General features: G+C 43.1%; 1 protein-coding gene across 1 annotated transcript in view; it reads right to left on the bottom strand.

Annotated features, from left to right (window-relative positions):
- STIMATE (STIM activating enhancer) overlaps positions 1–10022 on the bottom strand; it is a 136693-nt gene extending 126671 nt beyond the window's left edge. The window contains exon 1 of the mRNA XM_086939187.1: positions 9541–10022. Coding sequence (XP_086795313.1) covers positions 9541–9715 — 175 coding nt within the window. The 5' untranslated portion in view covers positions 9716–10022. The remainder of the gene's footprint in view (positions 1–9540) is intronic.
- Between the last annotated feature and the right edge of the window lie 7906 nt (positions 10023–17928).

Here is a 17928-nt window from a genome sequence, read left to right as displayed (position 1 = left end):
TGTTGAACTGACCCTAGGCAGCGGCCATGGCGTAGATTGACTGCTAATAATACCACAGCTGGAAACTGACACCTAGGCACGAGGCAGAGGCCACGGCATGGATTATTGATTGGTAATATTAGCATAGGAGTCACCAGGCCCATGCCATGAGGGCAGTTCGCTGGCAAGATGAGAGACCACTGCATTTGATAACTAACTGCTGATAACATGGACTCTTGTTTTAATGGTGGCCTCGTGTCAAAAGCAGCAATGTGTATATTTGATTAAAATCAATCCAAGAGCACACAATATGAATAGTTGTTAATATGCAAATAAACAGGATAGTGGCTATGATGTTTGTCAAGCAGAATACAATTACAGTGCTTTAGGATTTCTTTAAATTAAGATTCCCCTGGCCAACTAAACTAATTTTGGCACTACGAAGGGCCTAGCTGAGTTACATAGATGGGCTTGCTCCCGCACCTTCATACCTTTCTTGAGCAATACACGTACTGTCCAATTAGGAGACACCTGTTGTTCCTGCCTCTCTGCCTCAGCATCCATGTTGTCTGCTTTCAGGCAGGCTCATAAACCTGACAAAATACTTGATATGCATTGTCTGTAGCCTTCAGCAAGGAAAGGTGTTTACTGCTACCGCCTGACCCGCAGCCCGGAGTCCCTGGATTGAAGTTCCTCTCTAGCTAACAGTGCTTCTGCGCAGCTTGGATACTCTGCCTTGAGCATTGCTAAATAATAACAAGGGGTAGGTTGGCAAGTATCAAATATATGGAGATAAATATCTGTCTACATCCGTCCGGCAGGGAAATGTCGAACGATGCTCCAGTCCTAATGTAATTCTTTCCCCAGTGATAAAAGGAGGCGCGCTTCCAATTCTGCCGGCGCCAGCTGATTCAATTTATAAGCATTTCCAATGACATAGACCAGAAACGCAAACGAATATTATTAATTACAGTCGGCCAATCATTCTACAGCGAGGGCAAAGGGCACACAGGGGCGAATCTCAAGTACCAGAAGTGTATTATTATCATGAGTGGATGTAACGGGGTGTACCGTCGGGGTCAGCAGGATAACAGTGCGGGTCTACCCATCGACTCGGGAACGAACCAGGGGAGGTCCGACTTAACTTTTGTCCCCTCCCCTCCCCTCTCTCTGTCTCAACCACAGGAACCAGCAACAACATGGAATGAGTCGACAACCATGGACTGGCCCTTTAACTGCGAGGACAACACCGAGTGGGAGGAGTCCGCATTTGAGCCCTGCCCATTAAAAGGAGAATCCGAAGCCTCTCAGGTGTGCTTGTTCACCTGGAGGACGGAAGGCGAAAGAGGAAGGAGGACGGAGATTCGGGAGAAGGAAGGATCAGAACGGAGGAACATCGACGAGCGTAAGGAGACAGAGCGGGACGACTCAGAAGCCCTTGAGATCCAAGGACCGGGAGAGGAGGTGGAGAGTCGGACGACTGGAGAGGAAAAGCGAGCAGAGTCGGCGCCTGCCCAGGACGGAGGAAAGCCAGGAGGCCACCGTTTCCACGAGCCGCCCAGCCACTCACCCAGGGGAGGTGCGTGGCTCCTCCAGGTACGTGATCGTTTCAGGGGCTGGGTAGGAGGTCGGCGTACGTTAGGTACAACCCCGCGGGACGTATAGTTTAACGGGAAACTGTCAATTTCCCTTCACTGCCGTGCACTCGTTAAACTGAGCACTGGGAGTCCCCTCACTTCCCCTACCCTGCACCTTGAGCGAAGTTGTACAGCACCCCTGACACTTGTTTTCTCTCTTTCCTTCCCTCGGGCTGTGTGATCGCTGGAGAGCTACTCCGTCAGTCGGGACGGACTCGGAGGAGGAGGAGCCGCCTGTCCGAAGACCAGAAGGGACACGGAAGAAAGAAAAGACCGTCCACAGACGTAGGAGTAGAAGCCGGTCGCCGAGGAAATATCCCGCCCGTAAAAGCTGTACGGATCAACTGTATGCCACAATAAAGCCTAACTTACCAAGAGCACGCCTGTTACCTATCTCTCCTGCGCCGCAACCCGCGCCAAGCGTAACAGTGGATTACATGAATTACTTACTCTTATCAGAGCCGCCGGCCTCTCCTTGGAACAAGCATGACAGCAGGATCTGTGAAGCGCGTGCTGCAGTCTGCCGCCGGCCTGCGACCAGGAAGTCAGGCAGGCCGGGCGGGACAACCGGAAACAGGAAGTAGGAGGGCGGGAGCCTACCCCGCCTCCCACGGAAGAGCCGCGATTGTTTAGAGCACCGGAGCAGGCAGGAGCCTACCCTGCGCCCCGGTGCCAAAGAAGGGAGGAAGAGTCCTGCTGCCGGAGAGAGCCGCTGCACCAAGGAAGCCGGTGAGTGGGGCTTCGCCTTGTTGCTGGGCTGCGAGGGCGGGGGGCATGTGTGTGCGCGCGCGTGCGGCGGCGGGCTGTGTATGTGTGTGAGCATGTGTGTGTGTATGTGTCTTGGAGTCTGTGTGTATGCGTGTGACTGTGGGGGGGGGTTGCCTGTCTGGGTGCCTGCGTGTAAGTGTAAATGCGTGTGCATGCAGGCTGACTTGCTGGGAGTATGGGAGGGAAGTGCACGGCGCGGCGCAGGACGGAACGTGCGCGTTCGCGCACCCAAATCTGCCTTCAAAAGATCGTGACAGTTTCTTGTCCTCCATTCCCCCGTGTCCGATAGCTATAAGTCTCCACCCTGGACGCATCCTTCGGATGCCAATTCCAGGGCGAGACCTAAAAAAAGCACTGCAATGGGAACGCCAAAGCAAGTTCCTATAAAAGGTATGGACTGGTAAATCCATACCATGCAAGATCTGGGCATGCATGCAGACGGGGGTGGGGGGGGACACCATGTGCCCCCCTGCATGCATCTTCATGGCCAGAGACAAGAGGGGGGCCTAATAGTTTTTTCACCGCCAGCAGTTTCATGGCGTGAACACCGCCATGAGACCACTGGCGGTAAGGAGACTTGTAATATCCCTGGCAGTTGCGGCAGTCCCAAAACAGTCCGACTGCTGTTCTTTTAATACGGCGGTCGGACCACTGGTGCAGCAGTTCCCAACCTCCACCACAGGTTCGGCGGTCTGATGGACTGCTGAACTCATAAATCAGGCCCTTAGTCATGCACAACTGGTCTCTATGTATGAGGCTTGTGTTCTCTTTTGCACCACTGACGATACAAGGTGAGCATCTGGTTTACAATCCGTAAATGCAAAGTAAAGCTTTAGATGGATTCCAAGCGAAGGTCTGCCAGTTACCTCCAAAAAGGTGAGAGAACGAAAGAGAATGAAAATAAATTGAGACCAATTTCCCTCCTAGTTTCAAGTACATTTATGTTTTTGTGGCATTCACATAGAAATATGTGATACAGTTTTCCTGGAACAGTTTTGTAATTCTTTCATGAATTTCTTGTGGCTTAAATGCAAAATAATCATTGCCCATTAATGTAAAAAAAGTGTTCAAGTACGCATGAATACAAATGAAAACATACTACCTTCCCCTCATGTTGGAGGGCATCCATCTCCATATTTTCACCTGACCTGGACAGGGGTATATTACTGTTCCCACTGTGAGACAAACCTTTCAAAAGTTTGAGAATGCACCAAAATTGCAAGTTCATGGGTTTCCACCACCTTTTCAAGGCACCCACATTTTTTTATGCAAATTTACTCGCACGTAATATTACACCAAATTGCTGTAATATTAAGTCTAAGTAAACTGCATTTATGACTCATTCATTTGGGGACCCAAATGGCACTGCGAGTCCAACACTAACAGTCTGGTTTAGATCTCGGCAGACAGGTTACTCTGTCACAACGGTGATGGATAGCACGTCTGAAAAAATATAAAATCACATAGGATATAATTGGATTTATATTTGAACAGACTGAATATCCGTCACCATTGTGAGGTCTAAATTAGGCCATAATTATTTAACAGAACAAATCAAACTTTTTTCTCTGCAATTATGCAGGACTTATTCCTGAATTTTCAGGAGTAAATTGCAGTTAATCGTGGGGGGGGGGGGGGGAAATTGTGACTCGAGATATAAGAAAGGGAAAATGTGTAATATGCTAACAGGGGGCGATGCTACCCTGCCCCGATGGCCATAGTAAACACTTAGCATTTCTCCTTCCACAGAAAAATAGTTGTCCCCAACATACCCCTTGTACAGCACATTACCTAAGGTGCTGGAAAACTCTTACCAGTCTGCGTTTCCTAGTTCATGTAATTGCGGTTCATATTATGTTGTTTGCTAAGATTGATTTTTTGTGCCATATACACAGCTGATGATGTGACTTGAACTGTTGAACATCGCCTGCACAATTGCTCTCAAGGCAAGAAAACTCCCTCAAGCCCAATTGATAGGTACAGAACTATTCATGTAGAGGGCCAATCATTCAACCAGCAAAAATGTACCAACACAGAAGGGGTGGTATTAGTGACCTAGTTCATAATCATCTTATAAGAAGTGTTTGATGAGGCAGCTTTAGAGCCAACATTCTGCAAAGTTTTTCTTTTTGAAAGCTGCTCAAAGGGGGAGCAGTACATTGTGAGGATGCATGAAGGAACATTCACACTGTTGTGACTTTTGGGCAACTTTACCAATTCACTACTTTATTAGGAAGAGCTAGTTGGTGGTAATTTTAACAGGTCGCAGCCTGTTCCTTCAGTCTCCTCTGCTCCTATGGGATGAGGTGTGCATCCTTCCAATAACATCGGGTGGACTATGCCCAGGCAAATGAAGAATTTCGACCCAAAACAAATCAGAAAAAAAAGGGCGGAGCAGAACATGGCATGGCAGAGCAGAAGTACTTTGAAGGAGCAAAGAGTCATAATTGTGCAGAGGAGGCCCAAAGCAAAGGTAGTGTGGCCGAGAAAAAGAACACTGGAGGGGGCAAAGGAATTGGAGGTGCAGCAGAACAGGAGAACAACAGATGAGAGCAAGGAACCGGAGATGCCGAGCAGAGCAGAAGAAAATCAGGACAAGAGAGGTGAAGAGGAGGCTGGTTACCAGCCAGAGAAACCCTGAAAAGAAAAGACAGCCCAACCGACCATAAACCAACTAATACCTTTTGACCCAGACCACTTGGAGAGAAGCACCAATTCCCACAGACCAGAACAAGGTAATGGTGTGATGCAAACATTAGGTTATTTGTGGGACAGATACCATTAATTTGATTTACAAACACCGGGGTAGGTTTTTAAGCACCAATGAAAAGAAAGGATATTATTGGTTAGACCGAGTTCTACATTTTCCACCAATGCAGGTTGTATTAGATTCTTAAATACGTGAAGGAAAAAAAAAGGGGCAAGGTAACTTCTTGGACTTCATTTAAACTGTAAGATCCATGCTTGGCACACAACAGTACTTCTATGGCTTCACCTATCTCAAAGAGGAATAACCATAGTTAAATGTGACCTACGTAGAAGAAAATAGTGTATTATTTCGCAGGCGGTTATAAACAAATGTGAAAGCAGGGGTGGCAGTGGAAGCGAAGAATTCTATGCCTCGCGACTTCCAACCAGAATACTCTGCAATTATAATAGTGGAATTAAGTAGAATGCAAATCTCATTGTCAAAATAAATTATTTTACTTAGCAAGCAAAGCATGAAATATTTGAGGCAAACACATTCGAATTATTTAAAGTAATATGCATTCTAAAGCAATGCAGCAGCCGACAAAGATGTTTATCGAGCAAAAATACTAACAAATTGCTCAAATATGCATGGCCCACTTGTCACGGCATTCCAGAGAAAGCAGATGCTTAGCGTTAGGGAAGGCACATTGCGACTCCCTAAAGGCTAGGCAATTTACATCTCATCATTTTATACTCTCGCTGTTCCCAGTAACAGTACAAATTATAGGGCTTCTTAGTACAAAATTCCCTTGACTGTTTTCTTTGAACGCATACTGAAATCCTGCTGACATTTGGAGCATTTTCAAGACGCTTTCTGGCACAAAAATCAAATTACAAGCGCAAATACAAGTCAAAGTCTTCAGTATCCTGGTATTCTAAAATCCTCGCTGACAATAAATAGCCCATCCGCAGACAGGAAAAAAAATGTAATTGAAACAGAACTCCAGAGGATCTCTTGATACTGAGGTCCCTCCGCTCAATAGGCAGACAACTCATCACATCAGCCAAAGCAAAGTACTATACCAGCACCATCAATGAAGCCACCAACAAAAGCAGAACGTTGTTCAATACAACCGTGAACTGCACCAACCCCTTGTCGTACAAAATTCCCTTGACTGTTTTCTTTGAACGCATACTGAAATCCTGCTGACATTTGGAGCATTTTCAAGACGCTTTCTGGCACAAAAATCAAATTACAAGCGCAAATACAAGTCAAAGTCTTCAGTATCCTGGTATTCTAAAATCCTCGCTGACAATAAATAGCCCATCCGCAGACAGGAAAAAAAATGTAATTGAAACAGAACTCCAGAGGATCTCTTGATACTGAGGTCCCTCCGCTCAATAGGCAGACAACTCATCACATCAGCCAAAGCAAAGTACTATACCAGCACCATCAATGAAGCCACCAACAAAAGCAGAACGTTGTTCAATACAACCGTGAACTGCACCAACCCCTTGTCAAACCAACCTATTCCTCACTCCACAGAAAAGTGCAATGCAATAAATCTCTGCTTCCTTGAAAAATAATACAATAAAAAAATCTTATTGCACATAAACGACACTAAGCATTCTTAAATTCTTACACCAATCTCTTCACGTACAATCCTGCAAGTCGGCCTCCAAAACCCTCTCTCTCCCAGATGTTCAACCCCCTCAAAACCACTACTTATTAAGATAATTTCTTATAATCATCCTTCAAAGCTCCCTCTGGAGTCGCTTACCTCTGACTGCCATTGTCAATGTCTTCCTAACTCAAGGCATCTTCTCAGAAGCTCTCAAGATAGGCTGGATCCTGCTTCTCCTACAGAAACGTGCTGCTCCTACAGAAACCTACACTACACCCGGATGACCTCGCCAGCTACCAGTCCCATCACTCACCTACCATTCCTCAGCAAGATCATTGAAAAAGCAATTTATATTCAAATTTAAGACCACATCAATGCTAACTACCCCCTGCACAACAATAACTTTGGCTCCAGATCACGTTGTAGAAAGGAAGCCAATACCTTATACATCATAGACGAGGCCATCTTGATGATAAACACCCCACCCTCATATAAGTACATGGAGTCTCAAATGGGATTGCAGCTGAATAGATCCCCATCACCTGTGGTGCCTCCCAGGGCTGCATACGGTCTCCTTTAAACTATACATGGAGCCACTTGGTGCTCTACTCACAAATAGCAGCATCAAGATTCACCAGTATGCAGATGACACATATGAAAGTATCCTCTGATTAAGACATGTAACGCCCAAACACTGCCAGAATAACATCCAGACCTGGATGTCCAGCGCCTACCCAAAGCGCAATCCAATCAAAATAGATTTACTGTTCTTTGCCAAGACCAATAACAAAATACAGCACAAACCTGGCTCATTGACATGAACCTTGACAACTTTGACCCCTAACTTTCACCAAATGCCAAATCACTTGGCTACATCAGCGTATCACAGCACAAGACTCGTGGGCACCTGGGGTGACATGTGAAAGTGCGAGGAAATTAAGCATGACCAGACCAATACTGAGGTCGGGTATGAAGAGATATGTAAAATAACCAGACGGAGTACACAGAGTTAATCCTTAAACAGGACATCACATGGGAAAGGGAGGAGGAGAAATGACTGGGAGAAATTGTCAGGGAGGGGGGATAGCCAAGTTACAAATACTAGAGCAACAGTAAGGCAGGTCAATCCTAGCACACAGAAAGAATAATGCAGGCCAGCACTTGGAAAGTATATTGGCAACCACTGGTGAGAAGTAAAACTCTCTCCAACCCTACTTCTGAGCTAGTCACTCTGTAGGAAGTACCCCTACCTAGGATAAAAGGTTAAACATCTCTGCACTCTATATGCGCTCAGCTTGTATCTCAACTCTCCCAGCCTTTCCTGCTGTGTTTGACACAGTAAGTCACTTTGAGCTCCACGCTTGCTTCTCTTGGCATCACTGGTTGAGACCGACTGGTTCCTCTTCTCCATTTCAAATTGCCTTTTCTTTTGTTGTTCTTCCAATTTCTCCCAGCCAACACCCCTACCTCTTGGGATTCCTATGTGCTCCTTTTAAGCTATCATTTGTGCTTCAAACACCACATGTCTTAGAAGCATCTCCATTTTGGGTTCCCCACCACTTGTATGCGGAGGCCACTGAATTATTCCTCGCTTTCTTCTTTCTCGCTCTTCACTTCATGACCAGAGTCTCCAAATGCTGAATGGCACTCCATCTATCCATCTATACTGAACTCTGTAAAACCAGGAAATCTACTTTTCAGTATTTAAGTCTCTGGACTCCCAACCCAGGACCATTCATTTCCACAATGCACTAATCCCCATGGACAAGGAAAGTGTGTACACCCCTTAACTGCAAATTATGGTTTGAATCTTCCATTTGTGTCACAGATCGTGTTGTTCGACTAAAAGTGCTTAGCCTCTGCACAATGTCCTGCACCATCGTTTTTTACACATCAAGAGCTTTTATAAGAAGCCTTGTCATTAGCACCCTTCGTTAAAGTCCAATGCTTGCGGATAACACTGGATAGTTTTGTTTTTTAAGTTATGTTAGGCTAGCCAATTTCAATCTCTTTATCTACGCTCATGCATGTCATTCCCTTTAAGAAAACTGCTAGCTATGTAGTGGTATTACAAAGTTCTAAACTCAATGTTTACCATAACGCACGTGGCTGCCTCACATACATATCTAAAACACTGGCAAGATTAATTTCAATTTGCAATCATTCAATCTCAACATGACTTTGCCTCATAACAGTGTACGCTAAAATCGGTTTAATTGGGTAGTTTCATTAGATCTTCCTCCCTTACTGTCTGCCACAACACCACTTCTCTCCTTTCAAGTTATCTAAGAAATCAGACACGATGATGATCAGACCCCACAACTGACCATTTTCTTCCATTTGCTTGCTCTGGCAATCAATCATGTTCATTTTGCTCATCAGAGAATAAGCAGCATAAAAGTATGCAATTTGAATAACACAGATGTTATATGTATGCCTTGTTGATACAATCGCCGAAGCACATTTAGATAAACTACTACAAAGGCAACCACCCAAACTGTTCACGTGGCAGTGTATTGAATGTCAAGTCGTGAAGCATTTCTATTAGCATATGTATTCAATAAAACTCAAAAGCACCCGGTGTTCACACAAGGATGCTGAGCTTCTTCTTGCATGCTCCGCTTTCATTTTAGAGGGCTGGGTATGCTATGTGACTTAATACATTGTTATATAGTCAATATGGCAAGACATGCCATGTCATTAAAGTAGACTTGTCATGCCAATAAAGTGTATTGTGTTGGTCACCATGGCACACAGTCAATACTGTCATGGGGCTAATGTACCTTCCTGCAGACATTCCCCATACTCCCAGCATTCACTCACTCCCGTGAGATACTTACACATGAGGGTGCTGAAGGCCACCACGGCCAGAAGCCCCTGCAGGAATATACCGAAGTCGTCCATCAGAGCTCCGTTGCCGCATCCTCGGTTTGCAGGGGCGCCTTGGGTCGTGGCGCTCAGGCTGCTGGTGCTGCTGTTGCCACTGGTCAGCCCAGTTACTACGCTGCGGATCATGGCTGCGACAGAGGCCGGGGAGCAAGCCCGGCGGTCGCTCCTCCACCGCCCGCATAGGTCAGGCAGACGGCCTGGCTGCCAGCAGCACTGCTAAGAGACAGGGACGGGCAGGACCGGTGACGCAGCAGCCGCCACCCCGGCCGCCTCCGAGAAGGAGGAATACAACGATCCCAACGCCTGGAGCCCAGAACTGTAGCGATCAGGACCAGGAGGGGACAGTTAAAAGGACAACACACCGTATCGTGTCACTGGAGCGCCGACAGCCACACGAAACGCACACTATCTCTTTAAGGGAGCTGATCGTTCCAGCTGTTACGGGGCGTGATTGCGTCACAAGGAGAACGTATGACCAGACGACTAACTGCTAGAATGCACCACACAAATTCCAAACTCAGTTGTCGTCCATGTTAGGTTGGGTGTACACGTATTAATATACATACGAAGGAGAGGACTAACTCGCTGCTTATTCTTAAGCGCTTTGGAACTTTGCATGCACGTGAGGTGTCGCCCGGACGTGTCGATGCTATTGCTCGGTGTAGTGTTTGTAGATGTCTAGTCTGAATTTCTCCTGATGGTGTCTGTCTTCTGAAGAATGCCATATATATTGGGATCGAAATTAGAAACAAGATAACCAAAAAAGTGTCATATAGTTTCTGGGTCGTAATCGTTTGAGAATCATTGTTCAGTTAGTATTTAGGGCTACAATGTAGTGAAAGGTGGAACAAGAGTTATTTTCCCAGCAGGTCCCCTCGACCTCTTTATCAAACCTTTTTGTTCCTTCTTCCCTCAGGGCTTCCCTTGTGTTAGAAACTGGGGGGCTTATTTACAAGCCCCTTGCGCCACCCGTACATCACTTTTCCCATGTTAAAAATGAAGCAAAAGTGGCACAAGAGGCTTGTAAATAAGCCCCATGGTCTATTTGGCAGAGGTTTCCACCCTGTCCAAATAGGGACGCAATTCTAGTCAGGGTAAGTCAGATACACAACCTACATTAACCAGTGCTCATCCTCTGGTAACTTGGCACACAACAGTCAGGGTTAACTTAAGAGGCAATGTGTAAAGTATTTGTGCAACACTTAAATTAAAGTAACACAATGAAAACACCACAAAAAGACAGAGGATATTTGTCTGAGTAGACCAAGACCAAATCAACAAAAATCCAATAAGTAAAACTTGAGATATGAATTTTTAAAGAATAAACTGCAATATAGTGCTTACAACTCGATATCACTTAGGGGTTACTTGAAAAAGTACCTTATATTGAGTAAAGCATTGACGTTGACCCAAATCCAAATTTGCTTCAAACATGGTGACTTCACTGCAGTTTTCTCCGAATGTAAAGTATTTCCCCGCAAAAAATAGCATTAATAACACATGCTGGATGAGCACTGTTAGTTTGCAGTATACTGTTGCCAGTAGTTTTCTTCCTGTATAGGGTACCATGAACTTTGGTACCTGAAACATATAGGGGTTTATTGCGAGTAGGGTGGTCCTGGGACCATTGTACTAGTGGTGGTAGTCTGTCTGCCGTATTACAATGATGGCAGTGGGACTTCCACAAGACTGCTTCCGCCACCAGGATCCAGGATCCTGTGGCCGTAGCAGTCGGGAAAGCAGGCTGTTTTGCGGCAGTGGAGATGCCGGCACCAGAGAGCGAATTGTGACCTGTCTTTCCACCAAGCATTTCATGGCGGTGACCACGCCATGAAATGTTTGGCGGAAAGGTAGGGAAGGGGCCACCAAAAGGGCCCCCAGGCAAACCAGCCCATTGGGATGGGTGCAGGGGACATATGATGCGCCTCCCCATGATTTATCACCCCCAACAATAAATGTATTGCTGCCATTGTGTAGCTTAAAGGGAGCAGGCATGCCCCCTTTTATACCAACCCATAAAAAGTTTGGCATAGGAGGGAGAAAAGTTTGCCAATTGTATAAAAAATAATGGTGAGGATACAATGATGTCTACCATTTCTATTAGCATGTTAGTGTGTTCATAGTAATTGACTTTGCTGGCGGGTAAAAATTAGTGCTTGTATACCAAATTCCTTTTTTAATGCAAGTATATAAGCTTTCTACATCTAATACTACAAACATCAATAAATCCCTGTCAAAACTACATTTTCAAATATTCAGAGAATATCTGTGGAGTGTTGGAGATAAAAAGGTAAGTTTACTACTAATGGTTTTAGAAATATGTCCACAAATTCTGAAGCGTGTTCTGTGGGTGACCCCAGGCCTGAAATGATGTGCTAACCAGGAGAGAAGACTGGTTGTCTATGAATTATGTGAAGGGTATATAAGCACAGGTATCTGGGATGATCAACCATCATCTAAATTCTACATCTGAAATTAGTCCTATTTTCCTCCATGGTGTAAGATGGGTATAAGGGGTTGCTGTATAGGATTAAAGGCATTTTTTTGTACCAATTGGTGTCTGATACCTAACACATAACCTCTTGTGATAGTCTATCATATTCATTCCTTCCATATTTCCACCTTTGTCTTCTTCCTGAGTTACTGTTGATTTGTCCTGCCTTAGTCCATACAAGGTGTGGTTCTCTAGTTTGGCTAGGTTACATTTCAAAGGTCTTAAATTAGCAGTCATAAACTCTCTCTCTAGTAGTTTCTACAAAGTCTGCAAAACCTTGCTGGTTAATTAGTTTGAACCATGGAACTGTACACATTGTGGCAAAAACAGTAAACTAGATTTCAAACCAATTCAAAATCTAAATCCAGCAAGATGTCTAAATCATTCAAGAGAACCTGTATATTTTCCTTATATCCCTGTTCTAGAGAAAGCGAACAGTCTATATCTCTAATGTCAGAAATTAACATGTCTGAAAGTGGCACTCTCCCCCAAACATAGTTAGAATTACTTGAATTCATAAGGAGTTTCAGATGCGTAAGAGTTCATACAAACGTGCACAAATCCACTTGAGCATTTGTATAATTAAAAATATATATATTCCTTTGTTCAGTACACTAATTTCAACTTCATTCAGTACATAGTCAGATAAATTTACCAAGCTGACACACCACCTTCCTCAACACCCAGCAAAACACAGAGTGCAGACATTAGAAGTATGACACTCATGACAGTTTTCCCATTGGAATGAGAATAATCGACTTACTTATATCTGACTAAGAGCTGGACATACTAAGAAATATTGAAATCATTTGTCTGGAATATTGAATAAAGAGCCATTTTAATACAAAAACACTCAGCATGCCACAAAACTTCCCCCTACAAACAGCACAACACGGAGTGCAGGCTTTGGATGTATTACACCCATAAAGGTGTTTTTGTTGGAATAAGAATTATGGATTTACTTATATGAATGTGACTATGAGCTGAACATGCACATTATTGGAACACCACTAAAACAGAGACATCAGATTGAGGTAATGGCAGAACTTTCATATCTTAGAAATCAAAACGGGTTTGTCTATGAGTTTAGATGGTAAGGATGGACTTTGTTATCAAATCGAAAGAATTGAGGTTCAGGACAGTGATGTGATTTGCTTTAACAATGTTTGTTATACATCAATAAGTGACTTTAGAATATCTTTGGAGTGCCTCTACCATTTTATAATATAGAAATTGTGTACTTTTTGATATACCACCTGAAAACGTCTATGTTTCCAAATCTCAATTCTGGAATGAAACTCAATCTTTTTCATGAGTCAAAATATATTTATATTTAGTGGAGATATAATAATTGTGAACAACACTCAATTTGTAATATTAAGTGTGCCCAGGAGAGAGCTGACTTCAATATGAAATGATGTCATTCTGTGGCTATCATTATGTTCACTGTAACTGGTTGATAACTATAATATGAAATACATTCATTAGCATCATATAGTTCGCCTACACAACCAACAATCTCATACTTGTTCAAGGTAATACCTTGATGCAATGCATGTTCTAATAACAATATAAAGTCTACGCAAGATAGATTTGTCTGACTCCTCTTGTAGAAACAATGCAAGTGTAATGTTGAATTCTTACAAGCAAAGTGTAAAATAAGAGTTCATAATTCTAATGGATACCTAATGTAGACCAACAAAGTGCAAAAATAAGAGTTTTTTATTCCTAAATGACAACTCAATGTGTGAAAGAAACATGGTGCTCTATAAGAGATTCCAACTCTTGATGTCTAAGGACCTGATTACGATTTTGGTGAATGTCACAAACGTGACGGATATCCCACCCACCGTATTACAAGTTACATTATATCCTATGGCGCTTGTAATATGGTTGATGGGATATTCCATCCGCCAGGATCGTAATCAGGCCCTTAGTCATGTTTTTTTTGTCTCAGATGACTATTGGGAACTCCTTATATTGCACATTTCCTCACTTGCTGATTATGGCCTCTGGCCCATTGTGTCATTGTTTCCAAGTATTAACTAGATCATGTTCATTTACATTTATTATCATATAAAAATGTATTCTGTATTTATCATATATTTTGATAGTAAGCTTTTAGTTCTTCTATTTATTTGAAAGTTTATTCTTAGGAAAATACATATTAGTCATAGATTGAATTTGTAAGTAAATTCTCATTGTTTTTGATGTTTGCGTTGAATGACATGAATGATATAAAAAGATTTTTCACAGACTTCTCAGTGAGAGAGCAAGTAACCTCAGATCCCAGAAGGTGAAGAGCAGTGCAATTCTCCATGTAATGACACCAAGGCAATTATTTCATTACAAATGTGGCCATTTAGATGCAACTCAGCCTTGTCTCGGAGATAGGCTGAAGCAGTGGTCATGGCCAGGCCGTGCACCCAGTCCTCCAAGGTTGGCAAAACTCCACTGTGCACAACTCTGAGCTATATGTGCAGAGGCGGCTGGCCACAGGAGCTGGCCTTCAGCCATGACTTGCATCAAAACATTGGTGGAGGCCGACCCTCACTGTATACAGCCTTCAGCCCTGCACAGCCTATGGCTAGTTAGCCTCAGTGACTGGTTTATGGCCACGCCCTGTACCCAACCCTTTGTAGATAGCCATCCACCACTGCATATGGCCTTCAGCTGTGCACAGTCAGGGATGTTTGCTGAGACTGGCCGTAGGCTAGACACTGCCCCCATTTCTCTGCAGATGGTCCATGCCTGTTGCTTACAGTGGTAGACTACAATTTGCAATTATTGCTATTATTACTCCTTGCTTAACAAGATAAAGGCTGAGTGCACCTAATGTGGGTTTTAGATGTATCTTGGAAAGTAGGTTGTGAATTAAAGCAAAAGGCTGTATACCAAAAATCTGTGAAGATGGTAAAACCTTCCCTTCACAACAGATTATTCATATTTGGAAGAATGATTATACTTATTACTCCAATGTGCTTAGAAGCCATTGCCAATTGGATTTCATTTTAGTCACAGCAGACACACTGGCAGTATTGGTAATGTATTTATAAGAAGCCAGATGCTTTCTTTCCAGGCTGTGCTCCCCGTTGTTACCACAACCCCATGCATCACACAAACTGCACAGCCTCTAGAAATTGAACACATGGGCAGTTGGTACCTCCTGGTTAAAAACACTTTTAGAAAAAACATTCCATAGGGAACCTTACAAACACACTCTTAAACACTGAGATGGTGGTGATTCTTTGAGAATAGATCTTGTGGACCTCAACCAACAGTTAAATATATGAGAAAAAAAAATGTATGGACCTTGAAATCTGATAGAAGACCTGTTCAACAAACACAAATTCATGAGGCCTTTGAGGACCTATAAGGTTTTAAGAAACCACAGGGTCAATTATACAAGTCAGCTATCAAAACAGCTAAGAAAAGGTACTATTCAGACAGAATAAAAATGCTAAATATGCAAATAAAGAATTCTATCAAATTCTCAATGAATTTCGTAAACCAAATTGCCTAGACGGAGCTCATCACATGACTCAAGATTTCACAGACAAACTGGCAAATCATTACAAGGCCAAAGCAGACATGTTAGACTCATATTTAAAACAAAGACAACGCACCAGCACCAACCCTTTTCCAAAACAATAATCCAATAATTCTCTAAGACAGCCTTTCCATTCCTTCCAACACATTTCACACAATTAATTTATGGACGTCAGCCCTTTTGTCCCCTGTTCACCGCAAACCTTCAGAAAAATTCTTCTAACAACCTCTACTGCCACACCAGTAAGAAGAATCATCAACAATTCCTCAAATACTGGAATATTTCCTGAAGAACTCAAAAAGTCATACTTACACCCATTACTGAAGGAAACAAACCAAGACCTGCTGAGCCCTGACAACTACAGACGGATTGCAAATGGACCTTTCCTGGACAAACTGATAGAAAGAGCAGCATTTGCGCAGATGTCACAATTCACTGAAGATAATGCCATACTTTCAGTATTCGAAACAGGAATCCGTTCAAGAAAAGGCACATAATCTGCCCTTGTTGCCTTCTGGGGTGACTTTAAAAACAGGGTTGCTGCGCTACATCTCTTGGACCTCTCGACTGCCTTTGACATGGTTGACTAGGACACTCTAATACAAAGACTCTACGAAGCCGGAATAGAGGGGACTGCTCTCGATTGGATCACATCCAACCTTCGCAACAGAACTAATGGCATCCATACTCCCCTTTGTCATCCAAACCGTACTTCACAAAGGCAGGGGTCCCTCAAGGCTCTGTCATCTCGCCCATGCTTTTCAACATCTACATGAAGTCATTACTGGCACTGATCAACTTCACCTCACGTACTATAACTATGCAGATGACATGCAAATGCTCCTTTAACTGGAATGCCCCTAAGACATTGGAAACTCACAAACTTTCAGTTGTCTCAGAGCCGTGGATCAATGGATGACGTGGAGCCATCTCAAAGTGAATATTGCCGAAACGGAAATACTCATGTGTGGCAATTGGAAAAATTATGACATTCTCACTGCCTAAAGTACTGAAAGAAAGTTAGAAATGTCTGAATGACCATGGACTCCAAGCTAACAATGAATGCCCAAGTGGACAAACTAGCAAGATTAAGCTTTGTTACTATAAAAACTCTGTGACAAATCTTCCCCAATCTGAGATTTCCTCACAAGGTCCAGACTACCATCTCTCTTGTTCTGTCCTAACTTGATTACGCCAATAGCCTCTACCATGGATCACCTTTAATGGCTATGAAAAGACTACAGAGGATTTAAAACTCGGCTGCCAAACTACTCTTAGATATAGAACCGGAAGACCACATCTCCCCTCCCTTGAAAGCCCTGCATTTGTTACCGGTTGCCAGAAGATCCACATTCAAGCTGCTTTGTGTCACCCACAAAGCAATAGCTGTAACAGGACCGCTCTTCATCAGGAATAAAATCGCCAAACACATTCAACAAAGGAACCTCCGCTCTAGAGTGGCTCGCCTCAACATCCCATTGACAAGAAAAAACTAGGGGTGGCACATCCTTCTCTGTTCAAGCAGCCAAACCATGGAACTCTTTACCCCCCAACATATGATCTAAGGACCTTATCTTCAGAAAACTACTCAAGAATTGGCTCTTCCCCACATAACCAATGTAAGCCAACAGAAATATACAGCATATCTGTATATAAGCATTTGTTTGGACTATAAAAATTTACCTATATATGTGTACTGCTTTGTATACACATATATAATAACAATGTTTTAAAAAATATAGATTTTTGTTAGGTCGGGCTAAACAAATGTACATAATACTGATAGTTCATTATTCTATGTTTTTAACGTATATAAGTGACTGCTTAAATAAATTCACTATTGAATTACAAAAAAATAAAACAAATATTTAAATTACAACAACACTTGAAAGCTGGAGTTTATTAAATGCATCTTGTATCTACATATACTACCTTCCTTAAGCATATGTATTCCTTATATGTACTTCTGTATCTATATATTTGTTACTTTTCTTCTAATTCATCATATCCAATGCACTACCCTATTTCTCACCCTATACCGCTCTCAATAAATCCTCTATCTCAACTCTCTGACTCATCTCAAACCTCATTCTACTACTCTTTTCAATGCACAACCCTATTTCTCAACCTATACCTCTATCAATATATACTCTACCTCCACTCTATCATCATCCCAAACCCCATATCACTAGCATGATCCCCAAAATAACCATGTCTAGACTCTTCCCTCCTGTACTCCTCCTTGCATCATCTCACACCTCTTTTGATATTCAGATCTCCCAAACAAGCCTTTCA

This window comes from Lissotriton vulgaris, chromosome 9, assembly GCF_964263255.1.
Source record: "Lissotriton vulgaris chromosome 9, aLisVul1.2, whole genome shotgun sequence".
Classification (NCBI taxonomy): Eukaryota; Metazoa; Chordata; class Amphibia; order Caudata; family Salamandridae; genus Lissotriton; species Lissotriton vulgaris.
The sequence above is the reverse complement of the archived record's forward strand: the minus strand, read 5'-3'. Positions and strand labels throughout refer to the sequence as shown.